Here is a 13660-nt window from a genome sequence, read left to right as displayed (position 1 = left end):
TCAGTAGTCTATTACTGTTTTTATAAATATCACATACCTTTGAAGATTTCCTTTGTGATTTTCTTCTTCCTGTAATGAAGCAATAAGTAAGTTTAACAGTTGAATCAACTGGTTTCCATCACCCTGGAACCTTGTGTTACCTTTTTTGTTCTGCTCTGCTCTCATACAACAATACCATCTAAATTATTTTTCATTGAGGCAAAGTTTTTGTCAAGCATGCTACTGTTTCTGAGTCTTTTGAAGTATGTACAATAATAAACTCACAAATCCACAGCCAGATGAGGATTGTAGCGTCAGTAGTCAAGGGAGGTGCCTAAATGACTGAGAAGAACCGGCTACAAACTTTCTGTATAAATATACAGGAAGTTGGATCCTTTATGCTTCTTCAAAGAACTTATTTATGATTAATTCCAAAGCCAGATTTTTTAGTTACCTGTGTGAGTGTCAGTGTAAAGTACTTATGAGTGTGTTTGTCAGTAAGAGGGGGAAGGAGAGATGAAGCAGGTGGGAGTTCCTTGATCTGAAGTTTGCTATAGAAATTAGTGGGACAACCTTAGACTTGAGCCAACATTTCTATATAGACACAGAGGTGAATTTTCAGTGGTTTCCTCTTAAAGAAGAAGGGTAGCAGGTCCATATGCAAAAGAATGAGTGAGGGTCTCCTCATTTAAAAACACTAATTCCAAATGGATCAAGGAGCTACATGTGAGAATCCATGAAACTCTAAGAAGAAAACATAAGGGTATTACTACAGAGTCTAGTTTTTAGCGATGGATTATCAGATATGACACCAAAAGCAGGAACAGCAAAGGATAAAATAAATATTGGGGCCTCATCAAAATTACACACTTCTGTTCACCTTCACTAACAGGCTTTATCAATAAAGTATTGAGATAACTTCCAGATTAGGAGGAAAATTTTGGGAACTATCTATCTGAGAAGGCTTTAATATCCAGAACATTTAGAGAAATCCTACAGCAACAATAAGACAAACAATCCAATGGAAAAACTGGCAAAAGACTTAAATAAAAATGTCACCAAAGATAATATGTTAGTGAATAGTCGTCATTGACTTGGTTTTGACTCCAACAGAACGAAATGCTGACTGGTCTTACACCATCCGTTTGTTATCGGATTTGAGCACCATGTTGCAGTCACTTTGTGAATTCATCTTATCAAAGGTCTTCTTTTCTGCAGACTCTCTTATTTTTATCAGTTTCCATACCCTTTTCAAAAATGTACCTGGAAAGATGCGGAGTATTATTATCCATTCCTTACCACCATCAAGTCATTTCTAACTCATAGTGACCCTATAGGATAGGGTTAAACTGCCCCTGTGGGTTTCTAAGACAGTAATTCTTTATGAGAGTAGAAAGCCTCATCTTTTTACCTCTGAGCAGTTGGTGGTTTTGAACTGCCAACCTTGTGGAGAGCAGCCCAACCCATAACCACTAATCCACCAGGAGTTCTATTAAACATCATCTCACTTCCACTAGAAAGATTAAAAAACAAAATCAAAAAGGGGGAAAAGAAGCGGTGTTGATGAACATAAGAAGAAGTTGGAACACTTATTGATTGCTGGTTGAAATGTAATGTGGTCTAGCCACTATGGAAACCAGCTAGTGGCTCCTCAACAATCTGAACATAAAATTGCATACCTTGAGTATCTACCCACATTCATGAAAGGCAATCCCAATCCTGAGTATCTACCTAAATGAACTGAGAGCAGGAATGCAAACAACAGAATGCCAGTGTTCACTGGAGCACTAGGCCTACCAGCCCAAATATGGAAACAATTGAAATGTCCACTAACGGTTGAACAGATATACAAAATGTGGTATGTGTATACAGCAGGTTATTACTCAGCCCTCAACAGAAATGTAGTCCTGATGGATGCTACAGTGAGGATGAGCCTTGAAAATGCTGCTTTTGTTAGGGGCCGATGATTTGGTTCCGACTCATAATGATTCCATGCACAACAGGAAAATAACATTGCTGGGTTGGGCTCTAGCCTCACAACTGTGCTGTGTTTGAGCCCGTTGCAGCAGCCATTGTGTCAATCCATCTCTTTGGAGGTCTTCCTTTTCACTGCTGCTCCATTGTACTAAGCAGTGTCCTTATCGTTTGATAATATGTACAAAATGTGCTAGCAAACTCTCGCCATTCTTGCTTCTACGGAGCACTGCAGCTGTACTGCTTCCAACACAGATTTGTTGTTCTCAAAGTGACACCCTAGCTCTTCAGTACTTTAAGGAGGCCTTGTCTTGTGCAGCAGACTCACCTAATGTAATATGTTGTCTCATTTCTTGACTGCTGCTACAAGGAGCACATTACAACCAAGGAAATAAATCGGCCACAAATGGACAAATTTTGTAATGATCTTACCTATGGGAAAAGGCAAATGTACAGCGACCAGGCTTATTTGTAGTTACCAGGGGCAGCAGGGAGAGCCACTACTTAGTGGGCATCGAGTTCACTTTAAGGAGGTAGAATAGGTGGGGAAAGGATATTGGTGGTAGCTGCACAACATGATAAATGTACTCAATATCACCTAAGTACATGTAAAGAGATTACTGAACTGGTAAATGTTTGAATATATATATTTTTACACACACACAGAACACTATCCTGGTCTCCTTCATCTAGATGTTTGTCTTTGTCCTTTTTAAGGTTTAGTAAATCTATCTCTATGAATTCAAAAACAAAACAAATAAATGGCAGTTAGGTTGGCAGGGAACAAAGTCAACTGAGAAAAAAGTCTTTGGTGACATGTTCTTGAGGAAGCAGCAAACACCCAAAAAAAGCCTTTGTTAGTAACACAAATATATTTCGGGGGATAGTACATAGAGTAAGGGGCATACTTCCATTTAGTGAGTATATAAAAGGTTTATACAATGTGGTAGTTACATAATCTGTTGTCATTTTTGGGACTTAAAAGCGAAGGGGTCGCATCTAGCCTGTCAATCAGGTCACAGCTTGATGATATGATTTGGAGGCACCACGGAGAAAAATAGCTCCTGGAAGCTGGACAATCACAACTACCTGCGAGACATTCCTGTTGAGAAGACATATGGAGCTACACTAGAGCCCTGGAGCTGAAGTAGCCATGCAGAGACCCCTGCCAGCCATGAGATGGTTCTATTGCCATTGGATCCACAAGACTGTCCACCCACTGACCTGTGAACATCCTGCATTTGGCATCATTGCATGTGTTGCGTGATTCTGAAGATGAATTTATAGTTTGGTATCAGACATATAGGCTAATATCAGACTTATGGACTTGATCTGGACTGGGCTGGGATATTTTCTCAATATTCAATTGCTCTTGTATATAAAGCTCTTTCTTATACACATGAGTGTCTGTTCTATGAATTTGCTTCTCTAGACTACCCAGATTAACACATACAGCAAGAAGGAATGTAAGGACTAATTAGTCTACACAGCAGTACAGAGAGCTCAGTTCAACTCACTTTTATGAAACAGTTAATATACTGAAGGTCCTTCAACTCAATTGGGCTGCTGGTCCAGGAAGCAGAAAGGGGAGTCTGTCTCCAGGCAAAACAGACAAAGGCAGAAGACAGCAGGGTGGGGCAGCAACAGTCAGTAGTGCCAGCTTAGTGAAGAAGGCCCGGAAGGGATCTTGAATTCAAGTGATGTATTTATTGCGACACAATGCACCATCCTTGAGCTCAGGTGATATATGCACCAGCTGTGTGGCAAAGCAGTTCTCAACGGAGTCTCAAACTTGAGTGACATGATCCACAGGTTGACTCGGCCCACAGGTAGTGCAGCACACAGTTGAGGCAAAGAACTAGCTCAAACATCATAATGCTGGTCTGAGCACCAGGGAGGAAGAGAGCAGGGATGCCAGTCATAGAAAATATTTATCTCGATGTGTTTTATACAATTGATGTATGTATATGTATGGATTGTGATAAGAGTTGTATGAGCCCCTAATAAAATGTTTTTTAATAAAAAAAAAAGAAAAAGAAAAAAAAAAGAAAATATTTATCTCAGTCATCCTCCAATCAAGCTGCGACCTGTTTAAATTCTGCCCACATGTTCCTATGGAGGCCCAGTTGGCACAATAAACCTAACTATCAATGTGTGCATGCCAACTATCTCTGCCATGAAGTACAAGTACGAAGTCCATGCTTCTACTTGTCTCTTTACCTGTTCCTACTTTCCCTAGGCTATCCCACTGAACTATATGGAATTGCCCAAAGATAGAAAATAAGGAACTACTGATGACAGCATAAATTCAACCTAATACTTATGCTGCGGACAGTCACATATAATCTGTGACTACCTACATATTTCAACAACAAACTATTTGAAATAAACTCTTCTAATTCTGTTCAGTGTTTGGGAGATCAAGTCACAGATATAATAACTATAAAAACCTGGTTTGAAAAGGGAATAACCAGAAAAAAAAACCCTAACAAAAAGCTGAGGATATTACAGCATATAGCTTAGCTCACATTTGATAATAACACTTATGTAACATCTCTAATTGTTTGAACTATTTGTATTCGCATAAATATGATATGCCTGTGGTGCTTTTAAAGAGTGGCTGGTAGTATAGTGGTTATGTGTTAGTTGGGCTGCTACCCTCAATGTCAGAAGTTTCAAACTACCAGCCACCCCACGGTAGAAAGATGAGACTTTCTACTCCCATATAGTTACAATCTCAGAAACTACAGGGGGAAGTTCTACCCTATCCTGTATGATCACTATAAATCAGAATCAACTCGATGGAAGTAAGTTTGTTTTTGTTTGTTTGGTGGTGTTTTGGGTAAGCGTTCATATTCCTTGCGTTTCTCTTTTTATCTGACATTTTCCATTGAGGGCCATAGTTTAAAAAGAAAATCTATTTTATGCATTAAGAAGGTGTTGGGCATGGCCACAATAACTGTGGGGCCTCCTCTCCATAAAAGCTGGGCCAACCTGTTCCCCTCCCTCACCCCCAGCCCATGTCTTCCATTCCCTCCTGCCTGCAGGAGCCCTGTTTCCATTGGTTGCATGTGGTCTACTGTCTTGGTGGCCAGTGGATGTCTGTTCTGGATTCTCAGCTTCCTTGTCACTTGAGGTCTACAATCAGGCACCCAGCATCCTCACAAGAAACGTTTATGTTTCATCAGACCCAAAGCACAGAGCAAGTGCTGGATCATGCATGCAGAGCTTACAAGGGTGGAAGTGGAGATGACTCTGTAAAGGAAGCCCTGATGCAATATAGAAAGAAGGCCCTCCATTCACACAGCCAAGTTTTATCCAGTCTGTCTGCTCTAAGTCTCCTTCTCTACAGAATGATACTCCATAAGTGGACCCATCACAGTAAAGTGCATATCATTAAATCTTAGCTATTGTTATTTATATGATCATATTATGCATTTAAAAAACTCATCACACAGTCTGAAAAATAAGCCTAAATTAAAAACCTTCCATTTTCACATAATGTCAAGGTTTGAATAACAATCTGGTCTTTGGAACCTAATCATATCAGTGTATTTATAATATGTAATTGTTTAGTAAAATTTGCTTCTTCAAGCTGTTGGGTTATTTCATATATATATATATGAAATATTTCATATATATATATTGCTCACTTTTTATATTTAGAAGGCTATTATGATTTTAAGAAAAGTGGAAAACATACACATCCCCAAATAATATACTTATATGTTTTGTTGGACACAGTCATTTGTGACACCCTTCCTTCTAAACAAGGCATAACCCCCATATTTCTAAACCAGAATGGAAAAAAGGAACAAAATCAAACATCACAGAACACACAGGAGTTCACAATTAAGGCCACATGCAAAATCCTACCAGTAAGAAGATTTCACTTTTACTAAATTGAGAGGTTGGGATACCTGGAAGCCAGAGAGGGAGCCTGACCTAGCATTTTGGGTTTCAGCACAACTTCTTGTTGCAAGAAACAATGAGACTGGAGTAGCCATGCTGACCTCAGGTAGGCGGTTCCTGAACTCTCGGTCCAGTCTTCGGGGCAGAAGCTCCTCGGGCTCCTCATCTGGTGACAGAGCATCCAGATAGAGGTTCTCACTGGCTGAGCACCTGTCCGACTTCTTCAACTTGGACAATGGCTGCTCTTCAAAGGGGATGGATTCCACATCGGTACAGGGCCACATGCCCTTGGTTCGAGGGACACAGAGGCCTCCTGGGTCGGGGAAGGGGCAAGGGCTGCCTTCTTTCTGGTCACAGAGGAAACTGCCACCTTTCCGGGGACTGTTTTCTTTCTGCAACTTGAAAGTAGTAAAAGGGAAATTAATCATCCTCATATTTTTCTCTGTTGCTCTCCCTAAGGCCATATTTTCTCCACAATTTGAAATTATGTAAGGAAAACCTTGAAAGACCTTGAGAGACTGACCTTAACTTTGAAAGGTAATACATAATATAACACATCATACCATATACCACATATCTTTTGTTCTTGAGTCAATTCCAATGAATGTTGGCCACACATGCTACAGAGTGGAACTGCTCCATAATGTTTTCTTGACTGGAGTCCTTACAGAAGCAGGTAGCCAGGCCTTTCTTCTGTATTGCTGCTGGGTGGGTTAGAACCACCAACCTCTAGTTTGGTAGGAGAGGTTGTTACAATCAACCTCTTGGTAGCAGTTACAAATGCTTAAAAAATTTTTTTAACCCCACAGTCTTACCTGTTAGAAAATTTATCTGCAAATGGAAAATCTTTATTATCTAGCACAAGTGGACTCAGCTTGTTTAGACTAGAATACATGTGTTATATAGCTTTGAGTGCCATGGTCATGGGAACTACATATTTATAGCACTTGTCCAACAGCTCCCAGCTTGAAATTTTCACTACTTATTTAGCAAAACTGGAGAAAAATCTGCTCAGTGTTCATAACTTTGCTGGATAATTGAACAGAAAATCCAACTTTAAAAAAACGTGTACAAGCTGAGAGTGAGTCATGCATTGTGTCTCACCTTCGACACAAAGGGGTGACAATTCAGTCCAGGTGTCACTCTCCCTCAGCCAACATATCATGCTTGTGCTAAAACATTTGTCATTGCGCTATTTATTGTGCTTTATTTGCATAACATATCGAAACCCTGGCTCCAAAGAGAGTTAATGTAGCAGCAGTAAACCTGAGAGGAAAACTGTGAGAACCACGAGAGAGTTAAGGAAATCATTGTGAAGTCGCCATCTGTCTGATGTGGTAGCTGAATACAACATGGCTAACTCAACAATATCAATAATTTGAAAAAAATGTGACGAAAGTGACTGAGGTAGTGAAAGGTAAAACTGTTACCCACAAAACCAAGACATTGAAAAGTTACTGTTAATTTGTTAAAAGTTACTGTTAATTTGGATAAATCAGGACCAACTCAATGGTGATAGCGAGATAGTGATATGCAAGAAGGCAAAACCTCCATAAGTGATTGAAAGTCCTGGAAAAATGAATTTTTAAGTGTAATTTTTGGGCTTAAGAACCAGTTATTTGTTTTTCCATTATTACCTAAAGGGAAAAATTTGTCCAGTTCTATAACTTTTTGGTGTTCTGTCATGAATTTGGGAATGAATTGAGTTCTACAACTGAGAAATAACTGTACTTATTTTTAAATATGATATGGTTAAATAACTAGGAGCCCTGATATTGAATTGGTTACATGTTGGGCTGTGATCCACATGGTTGGCAGTTAGAAACCACCAGCAGCTTCTCGGGGTAAAACTGGGCTAGATCCATAAACAATTACAATCTTGGAAACCCACAGGGTTGCTATGAGTCAGCATGGGAGTGAGTTATTGTTCAATGACTTGTTTAGAGTTAACTTTTGGAATTGCCTTCCAAACTTAATGCACACTCAGTGGACTGTCACCCGTGACAGCAAAGGTGTGAGGACATTCCTAACTCCACACAAATCACCTGGAACAGGTCCCACACATAACTTGAGACATCAATGGGGCTGTGATGGTTTAGTGTGAAAAACAAGATGTATTTTGCTTGAGACGTTTAAAATGTAGCTGAAAAGGGAGTTAGAAGACGCAACATGACTGGAAAAAAATATTTGTTTGTTTGTTTTTTACTAAGCAGTTATGGGGGAAAATAGGGCTAATGTGAGTCAGGGAGACATGAGTTAGAATCATGCTTATATGACTTCTTGGTTGGCTGAGTGAATAACCTGAAGTCTCTCCATCCCAGCACATCTGTAAAATGGGGTGACTGTGTCCCCACAGCAGTATTCACTAATGTGTTGGTGAGACCACCACCTACTTCTGTAGGGTCTCCCCTGTTCTCTTGGGCCATGGCTCACAGACCAAGCCTTCCTTGGCTAGTTACCGGCCGGCCGGAGATCCTGGGGGGCATATTCCAGGAGGGGAGCCAGGATAGAGCATAGGGAAGGTGCTGCTGTGACAGGAGGGGATACGGCAGGCAGTGCAGCTGCCCTCTTTCCATTCCTTCACCTGTGCTGTGAATTTCACTCTGCATTTTTCCTTGTTGTTCTTTTTCCTAGTATTTCCAAGAAAACATGGTGAAGGCCTGAGGAAGCTGTACCAGAGCATCCTTAGGAAGATCTTTGCTATTAAGACAGCATTATCATACCATCTCTTGGGTAGATTGCCCTTTTACGAAATAAATTATCTGAATGACTACAGTAACATTTTAACTTGACCTGAAGAGTGGCAGAGTAACTTTAAAAGTTAAATGCTGAGACAGTGCCAAGAAATTCTATAACTCTCTTGGAAGCATAACAGTTTATGTATATAAAAGAACGTATTTTTAGACTGTACCTTTGTGTCCTAATCTAAACATTCATCCTCAAATTGGATATAAGCATGGCCTATGTAGAGCCTAGATCAAATGTTGACTCATTTTGAGTAATTTCTTGGGTGGTAAATCAAGTCTCAAGAGCATTAGCCCTCTGCTATGAAGCCCTGCGGGTCTAGTGGGTTATATGATTGGCTACTAACTTGAAGACCAGCATTTTAAACCTATCAGTCACTCCATGGGAAAAAGATAATTTTTTTCTGTTCCTATAAAGATTTTCAAAGGCTTCTGGGAAGATGGCGCTGATGTAGAGTCCCCTGTGTAGAACTTCTCTGGTGTATCCAAGAGATCAACAGGTGAGGAGACCAATTATGGGAATTTAGAAGAGGGACCTAAACTCTCAGCAATCTGGAATTTTCCCGACCTCCCACTTAGATTTTCACCAATGGAGAAAGCAGCAGAGCTAGCTATGCTGTGATCACCCCTATCCCTCACCCCGGAAGTTTTTCAGATCTAGCTCTCTGGTTTCTGCCTATGGAGAACATAGTGGAGTTGATGGTGGCGCCCCTTCTCCCCTCTCTCCTACCATAGCAGGGTTAGTTAGGTGGCGAGTGCCAGCCTCTTCCCTTCTCCCCTAATTCTGTGACCTCTCAGCATGAGGGAATATGCCAAGCCAGACTGTCCCCCAAGTGCAGCCCCACACCACTGTGGACCTCTGGGAGCCCTGGATGCAGCAGCCAACAGAACAGAGACTGCATCGCTTTACTCCTTTACAGAGTCCCGCTCCTCCCCTCCATGCAAGAGTGTGCTCTCTGGACAAACACCCAGCTCATGCTAAAGGGATCTTGCAGCTCCAAGAGTATATTAGATTTGTTCCCATTTTCCTTTCAGGAAGAAAACCATGAAACTCTTTCCTACCAGAGGAACGGGAACCCAGCATTCCTGGGTTTCTCAGATGCTCTCCCTCCCCTCTCTAGGCAACTGGTGGACGCTGGGGTTCACTGTCTTTTGCAGGATCACCTCCTGATTGGAATTTCCCTCTCCCCGCCACCTTGGCCCCCACTCCAATAGCCTATTTCCATCCTGGGACCACACTCAAGAGTGGAAAGTACTGATTTGTGCAGAAACTCAGACTATCCCTTTTACCACAAACGCAATAACAAAAGGGCTGTACTCTCCCTATGTAATATACAGGGTTGTTAAGTGATTCTGGTAGATGGCTTAATAAACCCCTCACCTACCCCAACCACCATTAACTCTTCCCCCACCTCAGTAATACACCTCCCTGTTCCCCCCTACCCCAGTAACACACAGTAAACTCTCTTATAACTTAGAGTAACAAGACATCTCTTATAACCCACTTGTCCAATTCATCAAATATTACTATACTTACCAGGACGACTTCCCTTGATTAACACCACCACTCAAAAACTACTTATATCCTATTCTTCCTATTAGTGAACCTCATGAGGAGAAATCTATACAGCAGCCTGGAACGGGTGTAAATAGTGAATAGACAGACCTATTATTCACACGATCGTGCGGCTCCAGACCAACTCAGCAAAACTAACCCACCTGCCCTGAGGTACAGCTCAGCACAGTCCTTAATCTTTGGCTTTTTTTTCTTTTCAAATTTTAGTGCCCATTCCCGCATCGCTGCAAAGCAGGCATTTTTTAGTCTAATCTCCATTCCTTTAACCTTCCAAATAACAGCACCCAACACTTTCCATTTCTTTACTTACTATGCCTTTCTCTCTCACTCTGCTAACGCATCAACCCTAGTCTGACTGCTCCCTAAAATCTCATCTAACGCTGTTCTCCAAATACTTACCACAAACTGTTTATAACCCCTCTACTGTACAACCAAACAGAATGAACCGCTCCCTAACACCCCAAATGGCAACGTCCAGAAGTCAAGAAACAAAAGAAGCACACACAAAAAATAAGAAAAGAAACATAATCCAATTTCCACCAGACCTAAATGTAATGCCTGAAATTGAAAAGGCTATGGATTTACCAAAAAAAGTAATTTAAAAGCATGGTGATTGCATCATGTAACAGTTGAAGGAAGAGTCTGAGAGACAAAGTGAAACCATAGGAAGGCTCGTAACCTCACTACATGCTATAAAAGAAAAACAAAAAGAAACACAAAAACCAAACACTACAATATCAGAATTAAACAACACCATATAGGAAAAGCACGGCACTATAAAAGAACAGACAAACAGAATGGAAGGTATGGAAGCCTGAATTAGTGAGCTGAAAGACAAGTCTACAGAGTCCAACCTCAAAGAAGAATAACAAAAATGCACGAGACCAAGAAAAGATTGAGAACAATGTGGGACACAATTAAAAGGAACAACCTGCTAGCAGATGTTCATTGGGCCTCCACTCAAGTACTCCCTCAATGCAAGAATACTTTGTTCTATTAAACTGGCCTTCCATGATGCACACCTTCCTAACACAATCACTTAAGACCAAGTGGGTAAATAAACAAATGTGATGAAGAAAGCTGATGGTGCCCAGCTATAAAAAGATATAACAAGAGATACAAAGAGCAATGGATCAGAACAGACGATGTAGATATAAATGCATCAGCCTCCAGCCAGCTCATCTTTGATAAAGGACCTAGAAAGATCCAATGGGAGAAAGACAGCCTCTTCAACAAATGGTGTTGGACAAACTGGATTTCTATATGCAGAAGATTGAAACAAGACCCATACCTTTCCCCATGCACAAAAATGAACTGAAGATGGATTAAAGACCTAACTATAAACCTGAAGCTCTCAGGTTCATCAAGGAGAAGGCTGGAACAAACTTAAGGGCCCTATTGCAGGGCGTACATAGACTACCAAGTGTAATGGGGGAGGCATACTCAGTAGAACACAAGATAGATGACTGGGACACGCTGAAATTACATTATATATGCACATCAAAGAGAGTGAAAGGAGAGCCCACATATTGGGGAAAATAATTTTACCAATGACACATTCGACAAAGAGCAAAATAATTTTACCAATGACACAGAAGAAGGGCTAATTACCAAAACATACAGAACTCTCCAACAGTTCAATGAGAAAATAATAAGAGTGGAGAGCAAATGCCTTGAGAATGATTGGGGCAGGGAATGTATGGATGTGCTTTATACAATTGATGTACGTATATGTATGGATTGTGGTAAGAGTTGTTGGAGTCCCTAATAAAATGTAAAAGAAGAAAAGAGAAAAAAAAAGAAAATAATAAGAGACCCAATTAAGAAATGAGAAAAAGGTATGAACAGAGTTCACCTAAAATGAAGTACAAATGGCTAACAAACATATGAAAAACGCTAATGGAACTGCTGAAGCCAAAGTGGGTGAACAAGTAAATGTGGTGAAGAAAGCTGATGATGGTCGGCTATCAAAAGAGATAGTGACTGGGGTCTTAAAGGCTTGAAGATAAACAAGCGGCCACCTAGCTCAGAAGAAACAAAGCCCACATGGAAGAACACACCAGCCTGTGTGATCACGTGGTCCCGAAGGGATCAGTTATCAGGCATCAAAGAACAAAAAATCATATCATTGGCTGCACACCTCCATGATAGCATCGCTGAAGACAAATGGGTGCATAAGCAAATGTGGCGAAGGAAGCTGATGGTGCCCGGCTATCAAAAGAGATAGTGTCTGGGGTCTTAAAGGCTTGAAGGTGAACAAGCGGCCATCTAGCTCAGAAGTAAAAAAGCCCACATGGAAGAAGCACACCGGCCAGTGCGATCATGAAGTGCCAAAGGGACCAGGTGTAAGGCATCAAGCAAAAAAAAAAGTTATGTATATATATATATATGTGTGTGTGTGTATATATATATATATATACCTACCATAATGAATGAAGGGGGAAGTGCAGAGTGGAGACCCAAGGCCCAAGTGTTGGCCAATGGAGATCCCCTCATAGAGGGGTTTAGGAGAGGAGATGGGTCAGTCAGGGTGCGAGGTAGTACTGATGAAGAACACAGCTTTCCCCCAGATCCTGGATGCTACCATGATCCAAATTCTACCTTGCAGGACTGGATAGGGCAGAGGTTGTACACTGGGTGCATATGGGGGCTGGAGGCACAGGGAATCCAGGGTGGATGATACCTTCAGGACCAAGGGTGTGAGGGGCGATGCTGGGAGAGTGGAGGGTGAGTGGTTTGGAAATGGGGAGCTGATTACAAGGATCCACATGTGACCTCCTCCCTGGGAGATGGACGGCAGAGAAGGGGGGGAAGGGAGACTCCGGATAGGGCAAGATATGACAAAATAACAATGTATAAATTACCAAGGGCACATGAGGGAAGGGGGAGCGGGGAGGGAGGGGGAAAAAAAGAGGACCTGATGCAAAGGGCTTAAGTGGAGAGCAAATGCTTTGAGAATGATTGGGGCAGGGAATGTGCGGATGTGCTTTATACAATTGATGTATGTATATGTATGGATTGTGATAAGAGTTGTATGAGCCCCTAATAAAATGTAAAAAAAGAAAAGGAAAAAAAAGAGAAAATGATTAGGGCAAAGAATGTACAGATGTGCTTTATACAATTGATGTATGTATATGTATGGATTGCGATAAGAGTTGTATGAGCCCCTAATAAAATGTTTTAAAAAAAAAACGCTAATGGTCATTAGCCATCAGTGACATGCAAATTAAAACCACAATGAGTTGCCATTTTGTATCCACAATGCTAGCCTATATTAAAAACAAACAAGAAAACACCAGAAAACAACAAATGCTGGAGAGGATATGGCAAGATTGGAACTCATATACTCTGTTGGTGGGCTTGTAAATACATATAGCCACTGCAGAAAACAATGTCAATACTTAAAGCAACTGTGAATTAAAATCCCATACAATCCAGCAATAGCACTATTAGGAATACACCCTACAAAATTGGA

The 13660-nt window shown here is 41.0% G+C and overlaps 1 protein-coding gene across 2 annotated transcripts in view; it reads right to left on the bottom strand.

Annotated features, from left to right (window-relative positions):
* MTCL1 (microtubule crosslinking factor 1) overlaps positions 1-13660 on the bottom strand; it is a 201181-nt gene that overhangs the window by 16801 nt on the left and 170720 nt on the right. For both annotated transcript variants that reach the window (XM_075532530.1, XM_075532531.1), the window contains 2 exons: positions 5967-6263; positions 38-69 (listed from right to left, as the gene is read on the bottom strand). In XM_075532530.1, coding sequence (XP_075388645.1) covers positions 38-69; positions 5967-6263 — 329 coding nt within the window. The remainder of the gene's footprint in view (positions 1-37; positions 70-5966; positions 6264-13660) is intronic.

Source organism: Tenrec ecaudatus, chromosome 15 (genome assembly GCF_050624435.1).
Source record: "Tenrec ecaudatus isolate mTenEca1 chromosome 15, mTenEca1.hap1, whole genome shotgun sequence".
NCBI classification, from domain to species: Eukaryota; Metazoa; Chordata; class Mammalia; order Afrosoricida; family Tenrecidae; genus Tenrec; species Tenrec ecaudatus.
This window is presented reverse-complemented; position numbering and strand designations above follow the sequence as displayed.